The sequence below is a fragment of the Trachemys scripta genome, chromosome 1 (assembly GCF_013100865.1).
Source record: "Trachemys scripta elegans isolate TJP31775 chromosome 1, CAS_Tse_1.0, whole genome shotgun sequence".
Classification (NCBI taxonomy): Eukaryota; Metazoa; Chordata; order Testudines; family Emydidae; genus Trachemys; species Trachemys scripta.
In genome coordinates, this window is record NC_048298.1 from 234,114,538 (window position 1) to 234,140,442 (window position 25,905).

At 42.5% G+C, this 25,905-nt stretch overlaps 1 protein-coding gene across 3 annotated transcripts in view; it reads right to left on the reverse strand.

Moving 5' to 3' along the window:
- The window catches only part of TGFBRAP1 (transforming growth factor beta receptor associated protein 1), a 61,090-nt gene that overhangs the window by 24,610 nt on the left and 10,575 nt on the right, over nucleotides 1-25,905 (reverse strand). For all 3 annotated transcript variants that reach the window (XM_034758040.1, XM_034758038.1, XM_034758039.1), the window contains exons 3-4: nucleotides 20,371-20,565; nucleotides 12,204-12,358 (exon numbers count right to left, since the gene is read on the reverse strand). In XM_034758040.1, coding sequence (XP_034613931.1) covers nucleotides 12,204-12,358; nucleotides 20,371-20,565 — 350 coding nt within the window. The remainder of the gene's footprint in view (nucleotides 1-12,203; nucleotides 12,359-20,370; nucleotides 20,566-25,905) is intronic.

Here is a 25,905-nt window from a genome sequence, read left to right on the forward strand (position 1 = left end):
TCCCCCCAACAGAATTAGCAAGGAGAGGCAGCACAGCCAGAAGGGAAGAGGCGGGGCCAGAATCTCTCCGCTTCTGGCCATGCTGCTCTCCCCCCCCGCCTCCAAGGCATCTGCAGCTCCGGGGCTGGAAGACTGTGGTCGTGCTGCCTGGTCTGGCCCGCCGGAGCAGCTCCAGCCAGGGACACTTTGTTTACTTAGGTTTACCTCCGTGCCTGCGGACGCTTGAGATAAACAAACCATCTCGGCCCACCAGCAGCTTATCCTGATGGTCCAGGAGCCAAAGTTTGCTGATCCCTGAATTATAGGATCGGTTTATGAATAGGTTATAAAAATTTTCCATTTTTACTTATCCATCGGGGGGGAGGGGGTTAGCTTATAAACGAACCGGTTATGGTCGAGTATATACGGTAATTTAAGGCAAAAGCTTTTCTGCCCAACAGAAAGTTCCTATATCTGGGAGGGGGGGGGGGAAGGGGGGGGAAAAAAGGACAGCATTCACTCCATTGCCAAGACAGCAAATATATACTTAATGAAATACAAGACATGACATATATAAAGCTTGAGTTGCCCTAAGAGGTTAAAGATATTTTCCCCCAGATTCTGTATAACTAAAAAAGCAGCACCTTTAATTCATTAAAATTTGAGGGCTCATTTATGCAGCATATTTTTATTGAAATTATTTTAATAGCTTATAGTAAATTTAGGCCTCAACACAGGCTAACAATTTCAAGTTCAATTTTAAACATGTTTTTTATTAAGAAAAATGTATTTAATTTATATTAAAGCTTTTAAGAACAATTTTTATCAACTTTGGTCATAATGGAATATTTGACCGACTTGCCAAGGCTCATGTACTCAGTGAACCCAGTAAAGGGGAGGATTTATTCATTCTGGAAGACCATTTAGAACAAACACAAAGGTTTGTAAATTAACAGTGACTAACAAAGGCAAGAAGAGTCAGTTTCAGAAGTCATTTTTCCACCATGCCATTGAGCCTCTCCATAGCGCTGTATTTCAGGTGTCCCTAGAACTGAGGGCATGTATGAACCATAATATAAATCTTGGAATACCAAGGCACAATGAAGATTATCAATTGACTAGTGGTACCACTGAAGATCAACACCAACAAAAAGTGTATTCATGTCATTTGAAGACCCCATTGTAATATAAATGTGCTTTCACAGCATTTTTTTTTTTTTTTTTTGGCCCAGCTAGTTTAACACTATTGGCTCTGCATTTATCTCTGGAAAAATACAAAAAGCAAGCAGCAGCTCACTCTCTATAGTCAAGCCTTTTTCCAGCTGCTGAAAACTGCATATTATAGGACATGTTATTTTTTGAAGAGGCATCAAAATACAACCTGCTACAGAATAAGTTACCCCACATGCTTCTTTTCCCCTACCTTCTTTGTTTTGTGGATTTATTTTGTAAGGACCTTATAAGAATATTCCACATTGCTCCTTTAGGTTCATATAAGGAAAAATAGACACTCTTGTTCTTTGCAACTACAACCGACAAGGACAAATTTACTAAAACTAAATAAAAATGAGGTGAAAAACTGAATATTTAAAATAGACTGCTATACTTTAAATGGGTCAAACAAAATAGCCAGAGGACAGCCCAGAATAGTAAGAAAACAGTCTGCTGTACTTGCAATTGTTTGAGTAACAATTCACCTGTCCTACAGAATCAAAATAACCACTACAGAGTAGAATGTGTTTCCCAACCTCTGCTAAGTCTGTATATTTTCAAATACGTTACTAACTTCCAAGAAAACGACCATTTAAGCCACAGTTCATATTTATAAGTCTACAGGTAATTTTAATATTTGGTAAAATTATATTGTACAAAGAATGAAGAATTATTCAAAGGAATGTGCACCAGAAACATTCCCAAAACAAAGCTTGCATTTGAGTGTTCCAGCAAAACATGTTCATAGTCATGTATAAAGTGCAATTTGCTTGATTTTTTAAGTGGGTGACATTTATGTCAAGGGACAGAGTCTATTCTCAGTAATGGTAGAAACAGTCACTTCTTGTCCCAAGACTTGCTTAGATGCGGTCTTAGGGCAATACGGCTATCATCATTGATAAATGATCAACACAGAAAAAATGCCCACAAAGAGGAAAAGCATTTTAAACAAACAGAGGGCGCCAGCTCCTAGTACGTAGGCCTTGAAACAAGTGGCTCTGTCTGCCTCTTCTCTGTCCAACCACAATGGCAGGCAGGAGATGCTACTAACAGATTCCCTTGATCTCTGCCATCATAAAATGACCAACATTAAATTAGCCTCTTTCTTAAGAGAGCAAGGTGGAAATGAACAGCAAGGCTAAAACAAGATGTTGGACAAACCACTTTTGAAAGAAAAAAGGATTTGCAGTTTGCATGCTTAAAGTTCAAAGAATGGAAAGGAAGATCAAAATGTTGGGGGAGGGTGGGGAAAATCAAACATACCAAGAAAGCGAGTGCTGGGTATTCTAGAGGGAGAGGAGAAAATACACCTGGTGCAAAATTTGGTAATATTACTAGTAAAACGTTTTATAAAGGGATGAGGAAAATACTCCTTTTAAACTGAATTTTCCTATAGATTTCTTTCCCAGCAGGGCCTCTTGTGCAAAACTAAACAGGTACTTTGACTGTGGCAATGACAGATAATCAAAGAGGGGAAAGGTTGCTGCTTCTAAACATCAGCTCTTTGGTAACATTTTCAGAAGGCTACACTGTAGAAGCCAGCTGCTTCAAGGTAACTTACCTTCCATTTAAACTTTATTTTGATGTTACTGAATGAGGAAGGTGGAAACTTTACAGACTGACTCCCCGTTTCCCAATCAGTGTTTTCAACTAATTTTTAATTTCATCTTTAGACTTTGTTGGGATGTGTTCTTCCTGGGAAAAGTGGGTGCTCGTATCTATTTAGAATGAGGCCATTTGAGAGTCCCCTTCTTCTAAAATTTCCTCATCGTACTTTGCTTGTTTATACTATAATTTTTTTTAAAAATTATGCCGCCTAAGTAACCTCACAAATAGGTAAGAAACCACCACTTCTGTTATCCCAGCCGCATCTCACCATGAATGTCTTCCTGACATTCTGGAGAGAAGTTTTTCCTTCTGGATAGTTGGCTTTATTCATATTAAAAGCAATAAGACAATGTATCAAGTTTGTCTTCAGACTTGTTAAACATAGAAGCCCTTTTAGTCTTTCCAGAAGACTAGAAACTATAAAGATAATGAGCCTAAAAAATGAAATGAAAGTTTGGAGAAACAGTCAAATAAAGGAAAACATCTGAAATTAGAATTTAGGAGCAACACTAAAGCTAGAAATCTAAATTTGTGGATTAAAGGAGTGGTTGATTAGTACAATCAGATTAGTGAGTGAGAAGCAAAAATTTACTTTTCTTGAGGTCATTCTTGAGGCAAAATTCTATATGCTGTTACAGAATGGAAGTGTATATTGGTTCTGGTCATTGCTATGCAGAGACTGGGTCCACATCAACTGTCAAGTCAACTTCTCCCCCCCCCCCCCAAAAAAAAACAAAATTCTTAATGAGAAACACTTTCCTTATAAAATCTAAGGAGAAACCTCCCAGCATAGTATACACATCAACCCAACTTCAATGTCATCTTGGCTCCTTAGTCAAGTAGAAGTTTCCAAAGTTAGAACACAGCAATTTGTTCTCTCTCTATTTTAAGGTCTTAAACAGTAGCTATCACACAATAACCCAGCATTGGGTGATTTGACAGCTGTATTATCTAAGTAGGATGAAGCCAAAAGGTAGGTAGGTGTTTGTTTTGAGGGAAGGGATTGTATGGAAAAAAATTATGTCTCAAACTCCCAAAAGGAAAACTCTGAGGTTTTACCTCTTACCTTATTAAATCTGGTGGGCTAAATTTGGAATAATTTATCCTTTTTGGCTTCAATAAAGTTATTCCAATTGGTAATATTCCCTATCGGAATATGACACTAATTCCTGTTAGACTATATGTTAAGATTTTTAAACAATTTAGAAAAAAATGCAATTGCAATTTTTCATACATTTGCTTGTTTCCTTTTCATAAAAACTGGTCTACAATGACCTGGGACAACATTTTACATAAATATACTTAAGCTTTTATATTAGGATATTGTTCTGTCATCATGGAAACATCTAACATTTTAATGAACATTTAAATGATATAAATAGTAAAAAGGACAAGGTCTTTAAGAGCTGTTACAAAAAAATATTCTGTATAGGATGCAAAATCTTTATTTCTTTTGACTTGCCCTTACTCAACACTGAAAGAAAATGCAACAGATTAAGAAAGCATTTCTTAATGAGGAGACGGATGCAGCCTTCTTTATATACTAAAGACCACATGTCAGCTATACATGACATGACTAACCCATTTATTTGGGGATTCTAGTTCAGCCGTAGAATTGGAATCCCTATTAATTAACTAGGATAAATAAATTTATTTTCTTTGTGATGTTAATCTTTCAAGTGGTTTTGGGAAAAAAACCTGTGGCCAGAAGCCAAGGCTAAGAGCTAGCCTGAGTCTGAAGGAATTTTTGGAAGACAATTCTGTTAAAATGGAAGGATCCAACAAATGTGAGCAATGTTGCAATAAAAAAAAAGCCCCAAACCTAAGGTCCAGATTATGAAGAAAGAACTAACTATAAAAAGTTCCTCTCACCCTGGAAAAACTAAAGGGATACAGGTCAAGTCTGGGCAAAGATATCAGTTGTTTTCATACATGCACACTACGTTGATAACTTATGGTAACAGTTATTCTACGTAGTGTACATAGAGATTTAAGGTAATTGGTTGTCTCTATGCTAACTGCTTTAGGGGAAACAGAAATGGTTTATTGAGCGTTTGATTTTACCCATACTTAATGTACTTTCATGGCAATTTTTGGGCAATTTTTAAAATTTGAACTGAACTGTAGTAGACAAAGCAGTGGATAAATCCCAACACTTTCTTCAGATGTCTGGACAATTGTGAAAGTCACATTTGCTTGCATGTACTGAAGTGTTTGAGATGCCTACGTGGAGTAATTTGGTAAATCTTGGAGAAAATTGTTGTTAGCTTATATAAAGTACGTAGGAACAGAGATTTATTCTAAAAACTGTAAAAATGTACAACTTGGAAATACTTTCAGTTCCAGAAGTCCTGAATCATCTTTATTTTTAAATAATGGATTGCAGTTAAATATGTGGCACGAACAGAGTGTGGTATGGTCTTTCCCATACTTCATCCATACAACTTAAATGAAAGTAGTACAGGGGAAATTATTTAGCCTTGTGGCATGGAAAGGTGTTAAATATAATGTGACATTGTCCTTGGGGTACCAGTCTTGGTTTGCTTCTTTATGATTTGAAAAAGAGCTTGATTTTTTTTTTCCTGCCTATTTTGTTCCTCCGATATATTGGGAATTAGAAGTCTGGTCTTCCCCGCAATACTTCTCAGCCATCTCAAATATTTGCAGACTATCACACCATAAAGGAGGGAGACTATTGAATTTAAGATATCTTTCTCCCATCTACTCACTGGGTAGTAGACTTATCAAAGCCATGATAAATCCATGATTAAAATTCCCTTTCAGTTTGTCATACTTCATTTGCTTGTGAAGTTATCATTAGTTCTCCATATGTCACAGAATTTTCTAGATAAGACATTACCTAAATGTTTTAAAGTAAAACTAAAAACAGGGGGAGTTAGACAAAAGCCATCCAGGATTTCTTCATGCATCATTAAAATGAGATTGTGATCTTTTCATTTTTTAAACATTTCACAAGTCACCTTCAAAACTTAACACTGACATAGCACTTAAGTTGTAGCTTGGGAACTTAATGTATTACAATCTTATTCTCTGGGCAAGTTAGTAATAGAAAGGCAAGGAAGGTGTCACTTGATTCATAAAAATTAATAGAATCATAATTCCAATGGTTTTACCCTCTGCACCATAACGGCAGGAGGAGGGGAGAATTGCTGCCTTCTCCTGCCTACCAGCTCCCAGTCCACCCGTTGGTGGAAATTCTGAAAAAACAATGTCAGAAGTGGGTATCATTAGAAAGCCCTTTCTCCCACAGACATAATTGTTCCAAACGTCATAAATCTATAACTGTTTATATATAGATTTGAAAGTTTATACTTTAACAAAGGGATGTATTACTTACATAAAATAGAATGATCTTTGGTAATCCTAAGAAAGTTAGCCTTGACATGGTAGGACTGAAAACATTTATTCAAAGTTATCATTCTAGGGCAACATTGCTAGACATGCTGTCACACTAATCCTCGTCCATGCTGCACTCGCATATCTCTATACAAGGCAGGCTGCTAGCCAAACATTTGAAAGGGGGTGAGCATTTGGTCTTTGCACATGAGTATTTGATTATCAGAAGGATTGATTTGGGAGTGCCTGCAGGGCCGGCTTTAGGAAGTGCGGGGCCCAATTCGAACAGTTTCAACGGGGCCCCGGCAGGGAACACACAAAAAAAACACTCGGGGCTTGTACTCACCCAGCTGTGCTCCTAGTCTTTGGTGGCGGGTCCTTCACTCACTCCGGGTCTTCGGCGGCTCTGAAGGACCCGCCGCCAAAGACCCGGAGTGCCTCCAGGTGAGTAAAAATTAAAAAGGTGCCTCTAGCCAGGGAAGGGATTCTCTGCCACTTGCCCCCCAATCTGGGCAGCCCTGCCACTGGATGCGGGGCCCTCTTAGGCGCGGGGCCCGATTCGAGGGAATTGGTGGAATTGGCCTAAAGCCGCCCTGAGTGCCTGGTAATTCACACAACTGCCTTGATCAATGCAACCTCCAAGACCTATCCAGGCCTGAGGGGAGGGTAGTTTGGGATGTACTCAATTATCCTGGAGCCATTGCACTGCTTGAAAATTTACCCTTTTAATAACAGGTAAATGCCCTCATTGGTGGCCATTTTTCTCCATTTGTCTGCTTCTCGGAAAGTATCCACCAACGTAGATCTGCTAGTGTCATAATGTTTGTCTTCACATGGCAAACTCCACACATGAATGCCTCCAGTTCATTTATGACCTCACCAGTGATTGTCTCAGCCATTCAGAGCTAGGAGAGACTCTTTTGAGGCTGAATTAAATGCCTTCCAGTAAGATAATTTGATCTTTTCAGCTAACGTTACAGTAGTGTCACATCCTGAAAGGGTGTGGAAACATAGCAGTGCAGTGACTTTTAATGGTTCAAGTGATAGAAACATCGGAGGGATATACAGTGATTCTGTTCACCAGTAGTAGGCACAAAAACCATCTTGTGGAAGTCTTCTGTAGCATCCCACAGAGAGCACTAGAACATCTGTGCCTTGTGCAAAAATTGAGTTTAGTAGCACTTCTCTTTGTGACATTGATGGCATGCAAGAGAATTCTAATGGCAGCCTCCTCATGGGAACTACTAAGAAACTCCACTGAACAGCATGAGGCAGCAGCTTCATTATGCTATGTGACAACAAAAACCCTCGCGCAATTCTTTACATGCTGGAGCATTTTTCCTGCAAGATGTATGGTTGATTCATCCTTTGTGTGAGTATGAGACAGTAGCTTCTTCACTGCAACATTGGGGATGTTTGTGGAATCAACAATTTTGTATTAGACAGGTGCAATGCTATGGAATCTTCTTTTTGGTAAGCTTTTTAATTGATTCTTCTGCATACATGTCAAACACGAGGTGGACTTCAACATAGGTCCAGTATTTTCTCTGTAGCCTCATAATTGAATGTTCAAGCAAATTCAGGCAGGTGTTACAAGTTTCTGGTTTGCTGAGAGCTTGTTCCTCAGCCATACCAACTATGATTTCTATGCTGAAAGGCCCCTGCTGGCATAAGGCACTGGGTCACATTGTCAGGAGATGCTGGCTTGGGAATACCATGCACAGCATGCACTGGATTGCTTTTTGTCTTGCACATATACCCGGTATCATGCTGCCTGGTAGGTGACACAGCTAAGAATGCCAGACTTAGGTCAGACTGCCAGAAAGTAGGGCATGTACCCCAAACTGGTGGTAGATTCTATCATAAGATTTCACCAAATCAAAATACTATACTAGTTATTACGAAGTCACAGACAATCCCTTTCAGGCACTCTAGCCCCTCATGCGCCACCCAGTCAAACCAGACTTCTGCAATAAATTATTATTAAAACCCCAAAATCACATATTAGGTTTTTCAGTTCCAAAAACCACACATACACCCCTGGTCAAAATATACTTCAGATCTTACCTAAAAACCATACTGGCAGCCAAACCTTTAGTAACTAAAAACTAAAGGTTTATATTAAAGAAAAAGGAAGAGAGTTATTCAGAGGTTAAAATGAATCGTATACATTACAGTTGATTTCAGAGTTTGTAGATCAAGATAATAGCAGTGACATTAAATCTGCCAGTTTTTAATAAGTCTCTCTAGTTCATCTCAAACATTGGGGTCCTCAGTCCACTGCTCTAAGCTCTTCTTTGTTAGAAATCATAATCCAAAGATGTGGAGCAGGAAAGAGACAAATGAATGTCACAGTCTGCAATTTACACTCTTAGTCCAGGTACATGAAAAGTTAATGTCAAAACATGGAGTCCTGGGTCACATGTGCCTTGCTGAGACATGAGGCAAGCACTGTCTACGTGCTGCCTGAAGAGACATCAGGAGGAGTCCCTGAAAGAGCCGATTGTCCTTAATAGGCCATCAAGCAGGCTGGCTAGCCTTGATGTAAATCTGTTTTGGGGTTGTTACCCAAAAACACAACAGGTTTGAGATACAAATATATGGCAAAGTTTCATAATTACATGCATATAAACAGGATAATCATACTTAGCAGACTATAATTTTTCCGATGATACCTTACCCGATTTATCACAATTGTGCAACAGTGGTGATATATCAATGATGATACATTAGTGGAAACATGGTCACCTCTCTTTCATAAAGCGTCACACCTTGTTCCATCACATTCGAACATGTATTGTTGTACCATGAAGAACTTCTACTTCCCCAAAGTCTCATATAGATCAGCACCACACTGAGATTAGGACGCAACCAGGACACGAACAATGATCTGTCTGCATTTAGCTCTGTAACAGTCCCAACCACCTTCACTCTGACTTTCACCTTTGCATTTGAGCACAGCTTTAGTCTGTTCTTACCTGGAGCCCATACACGTATGAAGTCCTCAAAACCCAAAGAATTATCCAAGGCTCCAGCAAAGTCATGATCCAAAGTAGCCAGTCAACTGACAACTTGTAGCTATCTCATCACTGAAGACGCCTTCCATCTTGACATTAATGAGCTCCAGTCTGTTATATGTGAATGGGTTGCCAGTAAGAGTAAGTTTATCTTGTAGCTTTAAAATTGCCCCTTCCTGGCATTTATCAGAGGTGGGCAACCTGCGGCCCACGGGCTGCCCACCACTGGTTTAAATGGTGCATGGTTACTTCTGCTATCCTTAAAATTTTGATCGAAATTCAATTGAGTGGGGGGGGGGGGGGGGGGGGGGGGGGGGAAGGGCGAGGGGAGGAAGAACGAGCATTTGGATGCTGTGTCATACCCCACCAATCTCCCAACCGCTTTCACCGCTCTGTTTTCATGTTCTAGGGCTTCATCTAAACCAAGTGCACAGAAGGGAACTGGCAACCTTTTAAAAACCCAATTTCCTTTTCAAAACTCCTCCCAAATATATAATCAATACCACTGAATTGCTTCTTTTTTTCCCAGTGAAGACAAATCAACTTGAAGCACTCCTTCCATTTACAACAATCTGTACCATTAAAAAAATTGATCAGGTATCACGTTCTGAGCATTAACTGATAACAGTACTATCAGTTGAAAGCCACAATTTAATTTTGAGAGGGCTGCATATTTGACATGTCTGTGTTAAAGTACACCGAAAAAAAAATTGTTGATTTTAAACATTTTCTTGACTATATTTACATAATTGTTTGAGATTTGCCATGTTTGGTACCATTACGTTCCTGGGAGAAAGGGCTTTCAGAATGCTACCAAACTTAACCCATTTTCAACAACACTATTATCAGTTTCCACCAACCAGAGGACCTGGAAGGGCAGTAATTCCCCCACTGTCTTGCTGCAGAGGGTGACACCATTAAAATAATAATTCTGCATTTTTTTAAAATGCAAAACAAACAGAAAAAAAGACACCTCTCCCTTGCCTTTCTATCATTAACTTGCCCACTGAATTACAGATGCTCCAAGACTATTGAGAAAAACCCATTGTTGAATGTCATTATAGTGACCAAAGAAGGCCTCAAAGAGAAGGAAGTCAGAGAAAGATGATTAATGGTGCTTTGGAACAAGGATATATTTCTACAAGTTTAAAAATGTCATTTACTTGGAGAAAAATAAATCTTATTTCGATCAAATTCATTTATTGGGTCGATGTTTTATTACATTTTAATTTCTTGAGCACTTGAAGCTTATTTTTTTAAGAACTATGTTCTTTTAATGCATTTGTGGTGACTTCATGCTACTTCTCTGTATATTTGGGCTTCCAATACAAAAGTGTTTATTAGTATATTTACTCCACTCGGTCATCTAGGACAGATCTACACTACGAACTACATTGCTCAGGGGTGTGAAAAATCCACACCCCTGAGCAACATGATTATACTGAGCTAATCCCCAGTGGAGATAGCACTATATCAATAGGAGAGCTTCTCCCGTCAACAGCTACTGCCTTTCATGGAAATGGATTAACTACATCGACAGAAGCAGCTCTCCCATTGGCGTAGTAGTGTCTTCACCAAAACCTGTAGCTCAGCATTTCAAGTGTAGACCTGCTCTTAGAAGCTCACGCACATGTAGGAGGACGGGAACAGATACACACATCTCAATGGCTCAACAAAAGTAGTTTCCAACTGAGATTCTGCCTCATGAATGCTTGTGATGACAACCAATAGTCATAATAGAATCATAGGACTGGAAGGGACCTCGAGAGGTCATCTATTCCAGTCCCCTGTACACATGGCAGGACCAAGTATTATCTAGTATTATCTTAAGTCAGCACTGAATTTCACTTTTTAAAATGCATCCATATACAAGTAAACCACACACACACACACATATATATATGTAACTAAGATTGTATTTGTCAGGAGTTACAACAGGTGCCTGAGTCAAGTCTCTCGGGTTCTATTCCTGACTGCCATCATCTCACTTGGTTACGTCACCTTTGCTTTAGTTTTCCATCCACCTTATCTGTGAAATGGGCATAAAGCTTACGTCACATGTTTGTGAGGGGCATTAGTATTCATAAAGAATTGAGACCCTTAGATGGAAAGTTGGAACTAGACAAATTCAGACTAGAAAAAAAAATGCAACTTTTGTTTATTTTTAATAGTGAGTATAATTAATGGAACTTATCAAGGGTTGTGGTGAATTCTCTGTCACTGGAATTTATTTTTTTTAATCTAGAAAGGATGTTCTTCTAAAGAGATATGTTCTAGTCCAATCACAACTATTAGACTTGAAGCAGAACATAATCCAGGCAAGTCCTATGGCCTGTGTTATATAGCAGTCAGGCTAGATCATCACAATGGTCCCTTCTGGCTGCCTTACACATCTAGAAAATGTTACAAGTGATAAGATTTCATAAACTAAAAATAAAGATTGCAAAAGAAACTGATCCACATCCACACAAAATTGTTTTTTCTCCTTAAAACCAAAATGTCTTGTTCTGTAATCTTAATGTGTTAAATAGTTGGACAGAGACTTTACAAAAGTTTGCCCGTGTGGTTCTTCACTTATTCTCAGGTTTGAGTTTTTTTTAATTATATGCTCTATAGACTGAGATTTCAAAAAAATCACAACACTGAAAAAGTGGGATGATTTCACCATGATGAGGCAACCTGCCCTGCACAAGGAGAAACTAAGTAAAAAGCACAACTCTTCATTCGCTTTTCTATCCATTCTCTCACCTTCTCACCTTTATAGAAACATGATCTCTACCAGCATGATAAAACATGCACCATCTTTTAATGATGCCATTAACACCTTTGAGAAAACTGAGAAGACACCCAGACAGTAGTACTCAGCACTGCCAACTCAACTTAGAGTCAAGACAGCAGCATACCTAACTCCTCAGACCCAAGGAATAGGAGATATTAGATTTCTCCCTAGCAAGCTCTCACTCTTCAGTTACTTCTTTGCCACTGGACCAGCTTCCACATATTTTGACATATGTTCAAGGTAGGACAAACCTGAAATTTCTCTTTTGGAATGTTTCTTCGGGCTGCCTTTGCTAAGACTAGGGCTTCTTCCACTCTGTGGCTGGTTAGAAGATCCTGAATCTGTCTTTCTAGAGGTAATGGCACCAAGATGTACACACCTTTATTGGTAGCTACAATTACCTTTCCTGAGTAGAGAAGACAAAAAAAATTGGCAATTGGCATTTTGAACAGTACAAACTGATTTCTAGAGACTTCATTAAACATTAACATTGCTATAGAATAACCGAACGATATAAAAGCGTAGTTGTCTCTGTTTTCAAGTTCTGAAGCTCATCTTTGCAATTAATATATTTAACCGATTTTATACTATACCAGGGATTGGCAACCTTTGGCACGCGGCCAGTCAGGGTAAATCCCTGGTGGGCCAGGTCGGTTTGTTTACCTGCTGCGTCTGCAGATTCGGCCGATCGCGGCTCCCACTGGCTGTGATTCACCGTTCCAGGCCAATGGGGGCTGTGGGAAAGGCAGCCAGCACATCCCTCGGCCCACGCCACTTCCCACAGCCCCCATTGGCCTGGAGTGGGGGGACCACGGCCAATGGGAGCCGCAATCGGCCGAAACTGCAGACACAGCAGATAAACAACCAGCCCAGCCTGCCAGGGGCTTACCCTGATAGGCCAAAGGTTACCGATCCCTGTACTATAACTAAGTTTGTCTTTAAAAAACTACAAAAATAAATTTTAAGTCCGCTCATACTAGAAATTTTTCTTCATTTTCACAGGCATAAATGTTTGTTCTAGTACAGAAAGTTTTCTGTACATCACGAAACAGGAAAAAAAAAAAAGGTGCACCCCAGCCTGCAAACCTGTATTTGCATATTTGTCAGGGAAAAGTATTTTTCATGGTCATTTTCAGTCAACACAGAAGGGTGGGTGAGTACATTGTGCAGAAGTAGTAAAAATTCATAATACAAGGCTGGGGTACTCTGTAATTACACAGATACATCGGCTCTCACACACATCCCTCACTAAACTGGAAACATTCCAATTTATGATTGCCAGAGACAAAACCAGAAACAACATACTCTCAACACAAGTGCCACCTTGTTCTGTGACCAAGCTCTTAAGCCAGACCTAGAGCAACATTCAGCTGATTGTTGGTGTATTACTGAGTTCTGAGGATTGCTCAGTGTTTTGCTTTCCACTGGCTCACAGGGAGAGCAACATTATCTATGTTGGTACTGCTTAGATGATTCATGCTTTAGTGAACTGTAGGCTTGAAAACAGATTCCAGTGCAATTTAGCAAGGTTCTACCATAATATACAAAGCTATATTATAGTCAATGTAGATATGAAACTGAAATCCATAGCTAAAGGAAAGCCAACTTGAAATCACTTCTAAAGTTTTTTTGGCATTGTTTTTAATGGATACCACCTATGTTTTAGTAAACAAAAAACATTGGTATTTTCAATTTTTTTATTATCTGCATTTGTCAGCTTTTTCAAATAGCTTGTTTACCCGGTTTCTGATCATCTTACACAGCAACCAAAAAGAGAGAAAGTGTTATAAAGTGTGATTCCACACCTACAAAAGGGTTTGGCAGGAGGAAGAGGCGTCATCTGCAGATGTATTACCACAAACTATTCAACTCACTTACAAAATTTTAAGTTGACAGTGTTCCCTTGAAGGAAAAAATTGTGTAAAATCACAAATGAGGGCTCCAGTGGCAGACACACGTGCTCCACTTTATGCACAATGGTATCAGATGACTCGTGCATAAAGATTGCAAGTGTTTTACTTTACTCAGTTCAAAACCAATCTCGTAAAGAACCTCATAACTGGAGGTTCTTCAAGATATGTAGTCCCTATCCGTCTTGCACCGGAGGTTACACATGCGTACCATGAGGCAGTAGCCAGAGAATTCGAAAGTAGCATCCATTGGTCTGCATACATGCGCTCTGGCTCACCTCGTGCCTCCGACCAAGGGGACTGCCTCTCCAGTTCCTTCTCCACCATGAATCAGAGGAGAAGAGGGCAGGTAGTGGAATACACATAGGGACTACACTCCTCATGTAAGTAACCGCCTCCTCTTCTTCCAGTGATTGTCCCTATTGTATTCCACTGAAGGTGATTAACAAGCAGTACTTAAGTAGGAGGGGAGTGCAAAGATGTAAATGGCAGGGCTGAGTAAAGGTCAGCCCTTCTAAAGGAAGCATCAGCAGAGGAGTCCTGGACTAGGGTATAGTGTCTCTCAAAGGTGTGAACAGAGCCCCATGTGGCTGCTTTAGAGATATCAAGAAGGGATACCTTCTGAAGCGATGCCATAGTCGTTGCTTGTGCTCTCGTGGAATGAGTTCTTATCCATGGTGGGGGGGTGGGGGGAGGAGGGAAAGTTTGATAGTTGATGGTGTAGAATTCAGCCAGAGATCCATTTGGAGATCCTTTGAGTAGAGATCACTTGTCCCCCAAGTCTGTTATAGTGATGAATAGTCTATGGGACTTCCCAGTTGGTCTTTTACCTACAAAGACCATCATCAAGGACTGCTGGACATCGAAGGTGTGGACTCTGTTCCTCTGAGGAAGTGTGCAGTTTAGGAAAGAACACAGCTAAGGGGATTGACTGGTTCAAGTGGCTCAAGTGAAATTTCAAAACAACCTTGGGGGGTGAATTTGGGGTATAAATGTAGTGGAACTTTATCTTCATGGAATACAGTACAAGGAGGATCCGCCATCATTGCTCCAAGCTTGCCACCCCTTCTGGCTGAGGGGATGGCCACAATGAATGCAACTTTTGTGGAGAGAAGGGAAATGGAGCAGGAAGCTATGGGTTTAAAGGGTGGCATTGTGAGTGCTGAGAGAACAAGGTTCAAGTCCCACAGAGGAGTAGACTTATGAATAGGTGGAAAAGTTCTGATTAGGCCTTTCCAAAATCTAATGGTCAGTGGGTGAGTGAAGACTGAGTAATCTTCAGAAGGAGGATGGTAGGCACTAATTGCTACCCAGTGGACTTGTAAGGTGCTGATGGATAGCCCTGATGCCTTTAGAGAAAGGATATAGTCTAAAATGAGAGGGATACCCACACCTTCTGGAAGAATGATCCTTTGATGTGACTGAGAAAACTCTCTCTACTTAGCCAGGTAGCATTGTCTAGTGGAATCCTTCCTAATGTTAGAGAGTATGTCTCATATGACTGTGGAACATGAGCATTCTAAGGATGATGCCCATCCAAAAATCAACCCCTGAGGTAAAACTAATACAGATTGGGGTGCCTGATCTTGCCATTTCACGAGGCCAGGAGCTCAGGGAATGTTGGGAGGATGATCGTTACTCAAGATTACATGCACAGGAGATTTAGGAACCAAAATTGTCTAAGCCAGTAGGGGGCGATCAGGATAACTCATGTCCTGTCCTGCCAGCTTTTGCACAAAACTCGTGACAAGGGTTGTAGCAGAAGGCATGCATAGTTCAGGTGATCTGATGAAGGAAGAAGTAATCTCTCTCCGTGGGAGTGGTGACCTGGGGCTCCCCTGCAGCAGTGCGTTGCATTTTCTGTTCGCTATGAAGGCGCACGGATCTCTGATTAGGGTTCCCCATAGATCAAAGATTGTGCAGTACCAAGTTGTGGAGCTCCCACTTGTAGTCAACTGAAAAATGTCAGCTGAGGGAGTCAGAGCATATTTTGTTTTCTGGGAAGGTAGGCTGCTGATGGGGTGATTTGGTTGCCTACGCACCAGTTCCACAAGCTAACTGCTTCTGCGCACAAGGAGATGGATCTTGCGCCTCCCTGTTCGTGGATGTAGAAGACTGTCATAACACTGTTTGACAGCATAAGGATGTAGTGGATGAACAGAAAAAAGGCCTCGGCATGCCTGCTGGACTGCTCATACCTTCAGAATATGGATGCGCATCCTAGACTCTTGTGGCGTCAAGGTGCCTTGTGCTGTGTGGCTGTCCAAGTGAGCTCCTCAACCAAAAAAGGATGCATCTGTAGTAATGGGCCTGGTCTGGAGAAGTGGGGAGAAAGGAGACATCCACTCTCATCTGTGGAGGATTTGTCCACCATAGTAGGAAAGAAAACTACCTTTGCAGGAATTGTTACCATGCAATTCATAGGATGGCGGTTTGGAGAGTATACCAACTGGAGCCATATTTGAAGGCAACGAAGGTGGAGTCTTGCGAATGGGGTGACATGAGTGCATGATGATATATGACCTAGAAGAGACAGGCATGTTTTGACCAGTACTGGAGGGTTGATTGCCATTGGGGCTACAATACTATTCATGGTCTGAAGCCGGTCTATTGGCAAGTATGCCCTTGCAATAATTGAATCCAGTGTGGCCCCAATGATGTCCAGAGACTATGCGGGGGTGTGAACAGATTTTTCGGCATTTACACTGACCCCCAGGGAAGAGAGGTTTAGCATGGGCCTTCTGGCACGACTTGGCAACAAGGAACAAGTCATCAAGGCAGGGGAAGACAACGAGACCGAGGCATCTGGTGTGAGCTGCCACTACTGAAAATACTTTAGGAAGCGTCTGTGAGCGGGATGAATATCTACAGGAGAGTAAGCATCCTTCATATTGAGAGCTGTAAATCACATCCTTTTCTAGTGATGATATTACAGGAGCCAGCATAACTGTATGGAACTTGAGTTTGCAAATGAAGAAGTCAGGGTGGTGGTGGTGGTGAATTAGTCTCCATGCGCCCTTCTTTTGGCATATAAGGAAATAAGTCCAATAAAAGCTGCCCCCTTGGTATTCAGGGGACACATGTTCTATTGCTCCTCACTCTAAAAGGGAGTGCACCTCTTGTTTGAGAATAGTCTTGAGAGCAGTCCCCGAAAGTTAAAGGGGAAGGTGACTGTGGAGGAGGTAGGGATGCAAACTCATTCATATAGCCAGAATGGATAATGTTCAGCATGCATTGGTCTATTGTTATTGCACTCCATGTGTTCACAGAGTGCACTAGATGACCTCCAAATGGTGTGTGAAGGTCCGGCAATGTCAGGCTTAGTGGCTCAAAGCTCTTGAGGTCCCATCAAAAATAGTGCTTCGCTGGGGGTTGAGATTGGGATGGTATGCCTATTGCAGAAGGTGCAGGGAAGCAGGTCCTTTAAACCCGCTGCCTGTTGCATGGTGGTTCATAAGTAAGGGTAAGATTATGTCATGGAGGTCATGGAATCTGACTTCTGTGTCCTCCATGCCATTTTCCATTTCAGCCCTGGGGCCCCGGCAACTCCCAGCCACCGGCCCCACAGCTGAGGGATCCTGGAACTATCAGCTTTTACTAACACTGGAGAGGGGGGCCCTCCGGAGAGCCCAGCCACAGGGGGTGCTGGACTCCCCTCCTTCACAGCAGGGCTGGGGCTCAGCCCCATTTTATCACTGTTATTTTTAGTAAAAGTCATGGAGGGTCGCAGGCAATAAACAAAAATTCACTGAAGTCTGATCTGTCCCTGCCTTTTACTAAAAATAACAGTGATAAAATCTTAACCTTATTCATGGGGCAGAGGGTAGCCCTATAGTCCTCCTAGGTAGGGATGTTAGTTTTCTGACTGAATAACTGATTAATTGAAGGTGAGGTCCTCCACACTATTCTGAACCTTTCTAGAGAACCCTGACACACGGAGCCATGACTCTCTAACAATGCCAGTAGCCATGGCTCTACAGGATGTATCAGCAGCTTCAGCTGCAAATTTGAGGTTGGTCTTTGCTATTAATTTGCTTTCATCCATCACCACCTGGAAACAAGCTCTGTCCTGTTGTGGAAGACTGTCAGTGAACTCTGCAAACTTGGAGTAGTTCAGGAAGCTGTACTTGGCCATTAGTACCTGGCTATCCTGAACTGAAAGCTAGATAAGAACACCTCTCTCCCAATAGGTCTAGTAGTTTAACCTCTTTGTCCACAGAAGTAGACCAGGGGTGTTGCTGTCTAGCCCTTTTGGAAGATACTTTGACCATCAAAGAGTTGGGAGACGGGTGAAAAACAAAGATTAGCCCCTTACCACTCTGAGTAGAGGATGTCAAGGAGTTTGTTCTAGGATTCCTGAATCTCTTCAAGAGAAATCTGTAGTTCACCAACAACTCTAAAAAGATGCTCCTGGAACTGCCTGAATTCACTTGGGGAAGTAGGGGTGCAGAGGCGAAGGAGACAAAGGGGTTACTGGTTTGTCTGGAGATGAAGGTGGAAGCCTTGCTGGTTCCAGCAGAACTGCTGGATCCAGTGCATAATGCTCTTCCTTCTCTGAGGGGAGGCATGGAGTAACTCCCTAGCAGATCTGACCAACTCTGCAGGGGTGTATTGGTCCCGGGGCCCCAATACACCCCTGGCCAGTAGGAAGAGTCGAAAGGGGGATGTGGAGGCCTCCTGGCGAGGGGTGACAGCAACTCAGAGCTAAATGTGGAGGTTGATCCCAAGGTGGTCTAAGTCTTTCGGGCAGCAGAGGAGATGTAGGGTAAGGAAACGAAGGGTCCTCAGTTGGTTCGGAGTTTCCTGATGAGGAGAAAATGGATTCCTGTTCCAGAGGTAGTACCATCGGTGCCACTGGAGAGAAGTTGTATCTCAAGGAAAGAGTGGGAAATAAACTTCAAGTTGTTGACTCCCTAGGTGATGTTATGACATCTCTGAAAAGGAACAGACCCGATGGAGGGGATTTTGGATCCAGCAGTATGAAGATGTCCTGTTAAGCAGTATGGGACCCAGTTCTCCCCAGTGCAAGCAGGTCATCATTGCCCAGACCACTGGAGCCAGAGAGGATGCTGTTGAAAACTGCTATGAACAGGCAGTGAACATCTTTGTTGGTGCTGATGGATCCAGAGGTTTCGGAGGTGCCAAGGAGGACAATACCAACAGATCACGTTCTATTATCAACAGAGCCCGATGTTTAAGAGCTTTCTTGTTAAGCCTCTGGGACTTAGTACATTCTAAGTCCACTTGGGATGAGATGCTAGTCTTGCTCAGAGCTGAATCAGACTTCTTCAAAGTGGATTTCAAGAAAAGCAGTCTCATGCATTTGAGAGTGCTTCCTGGGCTCCCGAGAGGATCCCACCAGGAGGTGGGAAGGTAGATTCTCTGGCACTGATATTGTGCTTAGCAGCAGGAGGCTCAAACCTTGCTGAGTAAGGCCACTGTAAGGGGGTGGAGGGGGGAGAGACAAAGAGTTCCCTGGCCTGCTCTGATTGAGGCCTCATGGTCTTTTCCATGAGGTATTTTTGAAGGTGGAATTCCTGCTCTTCTCCAATATGGCTGGGGAACAAGAAGCAGATATTGCACCTCACTGTGATGTGAGCTTCCCTGAGACAGTACAAGCAGCGTTGGTGGTTGTCGCTGACCAAGACGTATCGCTGGCAAGAAGCACAGAATTTAAAGCATGGAGTCATGGGCCTAGTCGAGTACCCACACAAGGTACAAGGGAGGGAGGGGAGAGAAGAGAAGTGTTCCCCCAAAAATTAATCTAGCATTAAAAACTATGAAAATACTAGAGGGGTAGCCGTGTTAGTCTGTATCCACAAAAACAAACAACGAGGTGTCCGGTGGCACCTGAAAGACTAAGACTTATTTGGGCATAAGCTTTCGTGGATAAAAACCCCCACGTCTTCTTGCCCAAATAAATCGGTTAGTCTTTAAGGTGCCACCGGACTCCTCATTGTTTTTTATGAAAACACAAACTATTAACAGTACAAGATACTAAAAACCATTTACAAAGCAAAATCTTATAAGGGACAAAGCTGAAGCTACAGACAGAGGTTCTGACCCGGATCATGTGGTAGTGAGAAGGAACTGGAGAGGAAGTCGGTCTGCCCCATGCTTTATCGCCTCAGTTGGAGGCATGAGGTGAGCCAGGGTGCATGCGCAGACCAACAAAAACCACTTTCAAATTTTCCAGCACAGGATGAGCATGCGTAACCTACAGTGGAATACAATAAGGACCATCACTCAAAGAAGAACAAGAAGTTTCATTTGCAATGTTTTGTAGGAACACAAGACATAATATTCTTTAGCGAAAATACTATTAACAGCAGGATAAAGTGTTACATTTAAGGATATTCTATTATTGTGTGTTTCACGAGAGGTAGCTTGTTCTTCAAAGGAGCTCATTTTTTTTTTTTACTTGATACTATGTCAGCATAAAGTTTGATTTTTTTTTTTTTTATGTCCCAAGAAATTCATGCAAAGAGATAGGTGTACTAGCTAATACCTTCAAAGTCTTGTAGGATGTGGCCTTCCTTAAAAGGTAGGGTCTGTTTTAGTTGTTGATCCAGCATGCTATGCACTGTAATAAACTCATTGTCAAGAGCAACTACATAAGGAAAACACAGGGCTGCTCCAATCACATTCTCTGACCAGTGCACAGGAGCACGCTGGGAAATGCCATCCACAGTTGCAAACATACCTGCAAAGAAAGGGAAGAAAGTCTGAAGCTTAAGCCAAAGCCTGCAGTTTTTCAGGAATCAAGCACTGGAACCTTTCTTGCCATGAACCCAGGATTATGAGTAATTTACAAGTGTAAACAACGAAGGACTTTTTACAATGGAAGGGCATTTCTGTTAAACTTTTTACAAAATACTGACTCTCCAAGGATCCTGTTGCAATTAGATATTTGTTGATTAATTATGCTCAAATTAGTACACAAAAATTATTTTCTTGCGCACAGTAAAGTGATACAAGCTTCATTTCAATGCTTATTCCTCCTACATGTAAAAAAAAGTCCAAGAAACTTACAGTGAACTATTTCTTTTAAAAACAATGTGTACGCCCTTTAACCCACCAAACCCAAGCCAGCATTCCATGAGCCTGTCCCTTCTAACACTGCTATCTTAGTTAAAAAATATATATATATTCCTACAGGTTGCCTGAGCACTCTTCCTCTTGCAATTTGGCCTGTCTGCTCCCTTTAACATCTCAAATGCCAGCAGAACATTTCAGTATCCAAGTTAATTCAATTCACCCATATTTTCCGAGTCAATTGCTATAGCAGAGTGAGGGCCCCCAATTCTTTCAGAAGAGGGTTTTTTCCCCCTTGCAAGACATATGTCTACAAAAATTTGAAACAAACTCCAGAAAGAAAGGTAGAGGCTCTTGCAAAGCAAACTGCCACACAAGGCAAAAAAAATACACTGGAGATTTAATAAACACATTAAAAATTAAGATATAGTCTCCAAAGTCTTATTGAATTTTTAGTAAGGCTCTTTCCACTTAATTTGTGGTTATTTTCTCTGCTAGACGTTACGTATTTTGGATTTTTTCAAGTAACCATTCAATAAGTTTGACTCATCTCTCTCTTTTGGATCATTTGCCACTAATCATACTATAGACTTTAAGAATCTATATCTCCCTTCCACTTTCTCTCAGAGATTTATGCAGCATTTCTGTTCCGAGAGAAAAATCCATTAGCACTTCCAAAAATTGTACAGTAAATTCCTTATGGAAAATCAAGCCAGTTTTTTTATACAGAATACTCAATATCTAGAGATAATAAAAATCACTTAAATTAGGCTTCATAATATAATTCAATATGCAAAGTTTAGAATGGAATATTGTACTAGTACATTTTGGTTTTAGTGATAATCTACAGGTACCCTAGACATTTAAGTCCTCTGGAACAGGTAAAGCCTGGGCAGCAACAATATAATACTTTCTCAAGCCAATTTCTGCCTGTTTACCTCAACCCTGAATCTGAAAGGCCTAAGTAGCAAGATTATATGTCTGTCTCCATCCTCATCTGAAATTGCCAATAACACTGCCAATTATTGCCAACAGTCGTTTTGGTAGTTTTTGTGATGTGGACATGTGGCTACTGGGAACTAGAATGAAATCAACTCATTTCACATAAGAAACTGAGTAACTATGTGATGGTAACAAGTCTTAGCCACTACTGAACTACACTAGTTTCAAAACTGGAAATGCAGAGATTTTTCCAATTATCAATCTTCAGCTATCCAGACACCAGCATTTTTCTTTTGAAGCATGCTGCTGAGCATGCACATAAACAAGTCAGGCAAATTAAGCCTCACTTTTCTTCTCATCTGCTTTTGCCTTTGTTTGTCAAAATGGGATGTGTCCAATTAGGTAAGTGATAGAACTTTTGCCTATCACAAAACCTGATGGTATTAGGAGCTTTTCAAGTGGGTGAGAAGAGGGAAGAAAACAACTGTATTGGTAACTGATGACTACATAGTGTGAGCAACTGTGAGGAAATGCAACACATAATCTTCTTATTCCTCTGTCCAGTAAGTATGCATGGAAATGATAGCCAGCATGAAGAAAAACAACCCTCATCAACATTTGCTCTAGTCCTGTCTACAGTAAGGCTCAAGTATTAGTTGGAACCATGTTTGAAATGGTTATTGTTAGAAGAGTGGTAACACTTAAATGCCAAGGTACATAGAACCTAATTATGTTACAAAGCAGCTGTAAAACCACATATAACATACCAGGAAAAGTGCTGGAAGCACAAAATTCTACTTAAAGTGAAGAAGGAGATGGTAAAAGTAAGAATGTAGAAAGTTACAGTGAAACAGAATGAAAGGGAAAATGTACACATTCAATAACAGGCAATTTAAGTAATGAGACACAAGCAGTTAGACCCTGTCTAGACTAGGGAAAAGGCATGAAAAATTAAACTCAGGCCACACTTTTGTTCTTAACACAAGAATGGCCATACTGGTTCAGACCAGTGGTCCATCTAGCCCAGCAGTGGGCAAACTATGGCCCGCGGGACCCTCCTGCCTGGTCCCTGAGCTCCTGGCCCTGGAGGCTAGTCCCCGGCTCCTCCCCTGCTGTTCCCCCTCTGCCGCAGCCTGAGCTCACTGCGCCGTCGGCACAACACTCTGGGTGGCGGCTGTGAGCTGTTGCTGGGCAGCAAGCTGCAGAGCCCGAGCCTGACCTGGTGCTCTGTGCTGCACAGTGGCATGGTTGGCTTCAGCCGGGCGGCGCAGCTGTAGCACCGCCAACCACCGGTGCTCCAGGTAGCGGGGTAAGAGGGCAGGAAGCGAGGGGGTTGGTTAGAGGGCAGGGGAGTTCGGGATGGTGGTCAGGGGTGTGGATAGGCAGGGCCGGCTTTAGGAAGTGCGGGGCCCGATTCGAACAGTTTCGACGGGGCCCCGACAGGGATGACTAAAAAAAAACCACACACACCACCTTAAAAAAAAACACGTGGGGCTTGTACTCACCGGGCCGCACTCCTAGTCTTTGGCGGCGGGTCCTTCACTCGCTCTGGGTCTTCGGCGGCACTGAAGGACCCACCACCAAAGTGCCGCCAAAGACCCGGAGCGAGTGAAGGACCCGCTGCCAAAGACCTGGAGCGCCGCCGGGTGAGTAAAAATTAAAAAGGTGCCTCTAGCCAGGGAAGGGATTCTCTGCCACTTGCCCCCCACTCTGGGCGACCCTGCCACTGGGCGCGGGGCCCTCTTAAGCGCGGGGCCCGATTCGGGGGAATTGGTGGAATTGGCCTAAAGCCAGCCCTGTGGATAGGGGTCGGGCGGTCAGAGAGCAGGGAACAGGAGGGTTGAATAGGGGCAGGGATCCTGGGGGGGGGGGGGGGGGGGCGGGGGGGGGGGGGGGGGGGGCTGTTAGGGGCGAGAAGCAGGAGGGGTTGGATAGGGGCCAGGACCGGGCCACGCCTAGCTGTTTGAGGAGGCACAGCCTCCGCTAACCAGCCCTCCATACAATTTTGGAAACCCGATGCAGCCCTCACGCCAAAAAGTTTGCCCACCCCTAATCTAGCCCAGTATCCAGTCTTCCAACAGTGGCCAATGCCAGGTGCTTTAGAGGGAATAAACAGAAAAGGGCAATTAAGTGATTCATCCCTTAACATCCAATCCCAACTTCTGGCAGTTAGAGGCTTAGGGGCACCAGGCGCATGGGGTTGCATCCCTGACCATCTTGGCTTTCCCAGACCTGAAGAAGAGCTCCGTGTGGCTTGAAAGCTTGTCTGTCCAACAGAAGCTGGTCCCGTAAAAGAGATTAAGAGAGAGACAAGGCTGGTGAGGTAAATATCTTGAGTAATTTCGTATCACCTGCAAACTTTGCCACCTCAATGTTTACTCCTTGTTCTAGGTCATTTATGAATATGTTGAACAGCACTGGTCCCAGTACAGATCCTTTCAGGAGCCCACTATTTACCTCTCCCCTTTCTGAAAGCTGACCATTCATTCTTATCCTTTGTTTTCTATCCTAACCAGTTACTGAACCATGAACCTTCCCTCTTATCTCATGATTTGCTTAAGAGCCCCCGGTTGAAGGACCATGCCAAAGGCTTTCTGAAAGTCCAAGTACACTATATCCATTGGACCACCCTTGTCAACATTTGTTGACATCCTCAAAGAATTCTAATTCCTTTACAAAAACCCTGTTGATGCTTCCCCAACATATGTGTGTCTGATATTTCTGTTCCTTACTATAGTTTCAACCAATTTGCCAGGTACCGAAGAAAAGCTTACTAGCCTGTAATTGCCAGGATCACCTCTGGAGCTTTTTTTTTTTTTTTTTTTTTTAAATCGACCTCACATTAGCTGCTATCTGCCAGTCATAGACTATCCGGGTTGGAAGGGACCTCAGGAGGTCATCTAGTCCAACCCCCTGCTCAAAGCAGGACCAATTCCCAACTAAATCAATTGTTGATTTAAGCAATAGGTTATATACCATAGTCAGTAGTCCTACATTTCATTTTTGAGTTCCTTCAGAACTCTTGGATGGATACCATCTGGTCCCAATGATTTATTATTAAATTTATCAATTTGTTCCAAAACCTCCACTAATGACGTCTCAATCTGGGACAGTTCCCCAGATTTGGCATCTTCAAAAAAAATGGCTTAGGTGTGGGAATCTTCCTCACATCCTCTGCAGTAAAGACCAATGTAAAGAATTCATTTAGCTTTTCTGCAACCGCCTTGTCTTCTTTGAGTGCACTTGAGCACCAAAATGGTCCAGATGCCTCTCTGATAGTTTGGCAGGTCTCCTGCTTCTGATGTACAGTACAGATCTGTTTACGCACGAATCCGCTTAACGCACAGTAGCGCCATGCCTCCCAGTGCTACCTATTTAACACGCGAGACTCGTTAACATGCGGCACAGGAACTTGCTATGTAGCGCTACAGATTTGCTCACTAACTCACTGACATAGAAGTCGACAGGAAGTGCAGAGCGGAAACGTGTTGTACATCTTTACTGCCGACGGGGGAAAATGGGGGGGGAGGGGGAAGGGGCAGCAACGTTAAAGCACTGCTGCGGCAAAGGACCCTGCAGCGGTTTAAGGTCCCTGCCCCTTTTGCCCCACCTCTGCTGCCGACGGGTGGGGGGCTGGGGGCAAAGGGAGCAGCTGCCTCAGGGCCAGTGATTTAAAAGGGCCCAGGGCTCCAGATGCCACTACCGCAGCAGCGGTGTCCGGAGCACTGGGCCCTTTAAATCGCCACAAGAACCCCGGGCAGCAAGGACCAGGCAGCCTGGAAGGGCTGGCTGGGGGATGCTGACCCCTAGCCCCGCCCCTTCCACCCGCGGCCCTGCCCCTTCAGGGGCCAGAGCCGCCCCCGGCCCCATACCAGTAAGTGTCCTGAGTTACTTTCCCTCCTGTATAGTAATAATAATGTTTTTATTAGATTACACATTTGAATTTATATTCTTGCAAAGTGCCATTAACAGATAGGCCTGCAGTATTTGGGACGCTGTGAATACGTATGTAATCCTAGATAATTATATATAAAGATATTTCAGCATGACCCTCTTAACCGTGGTC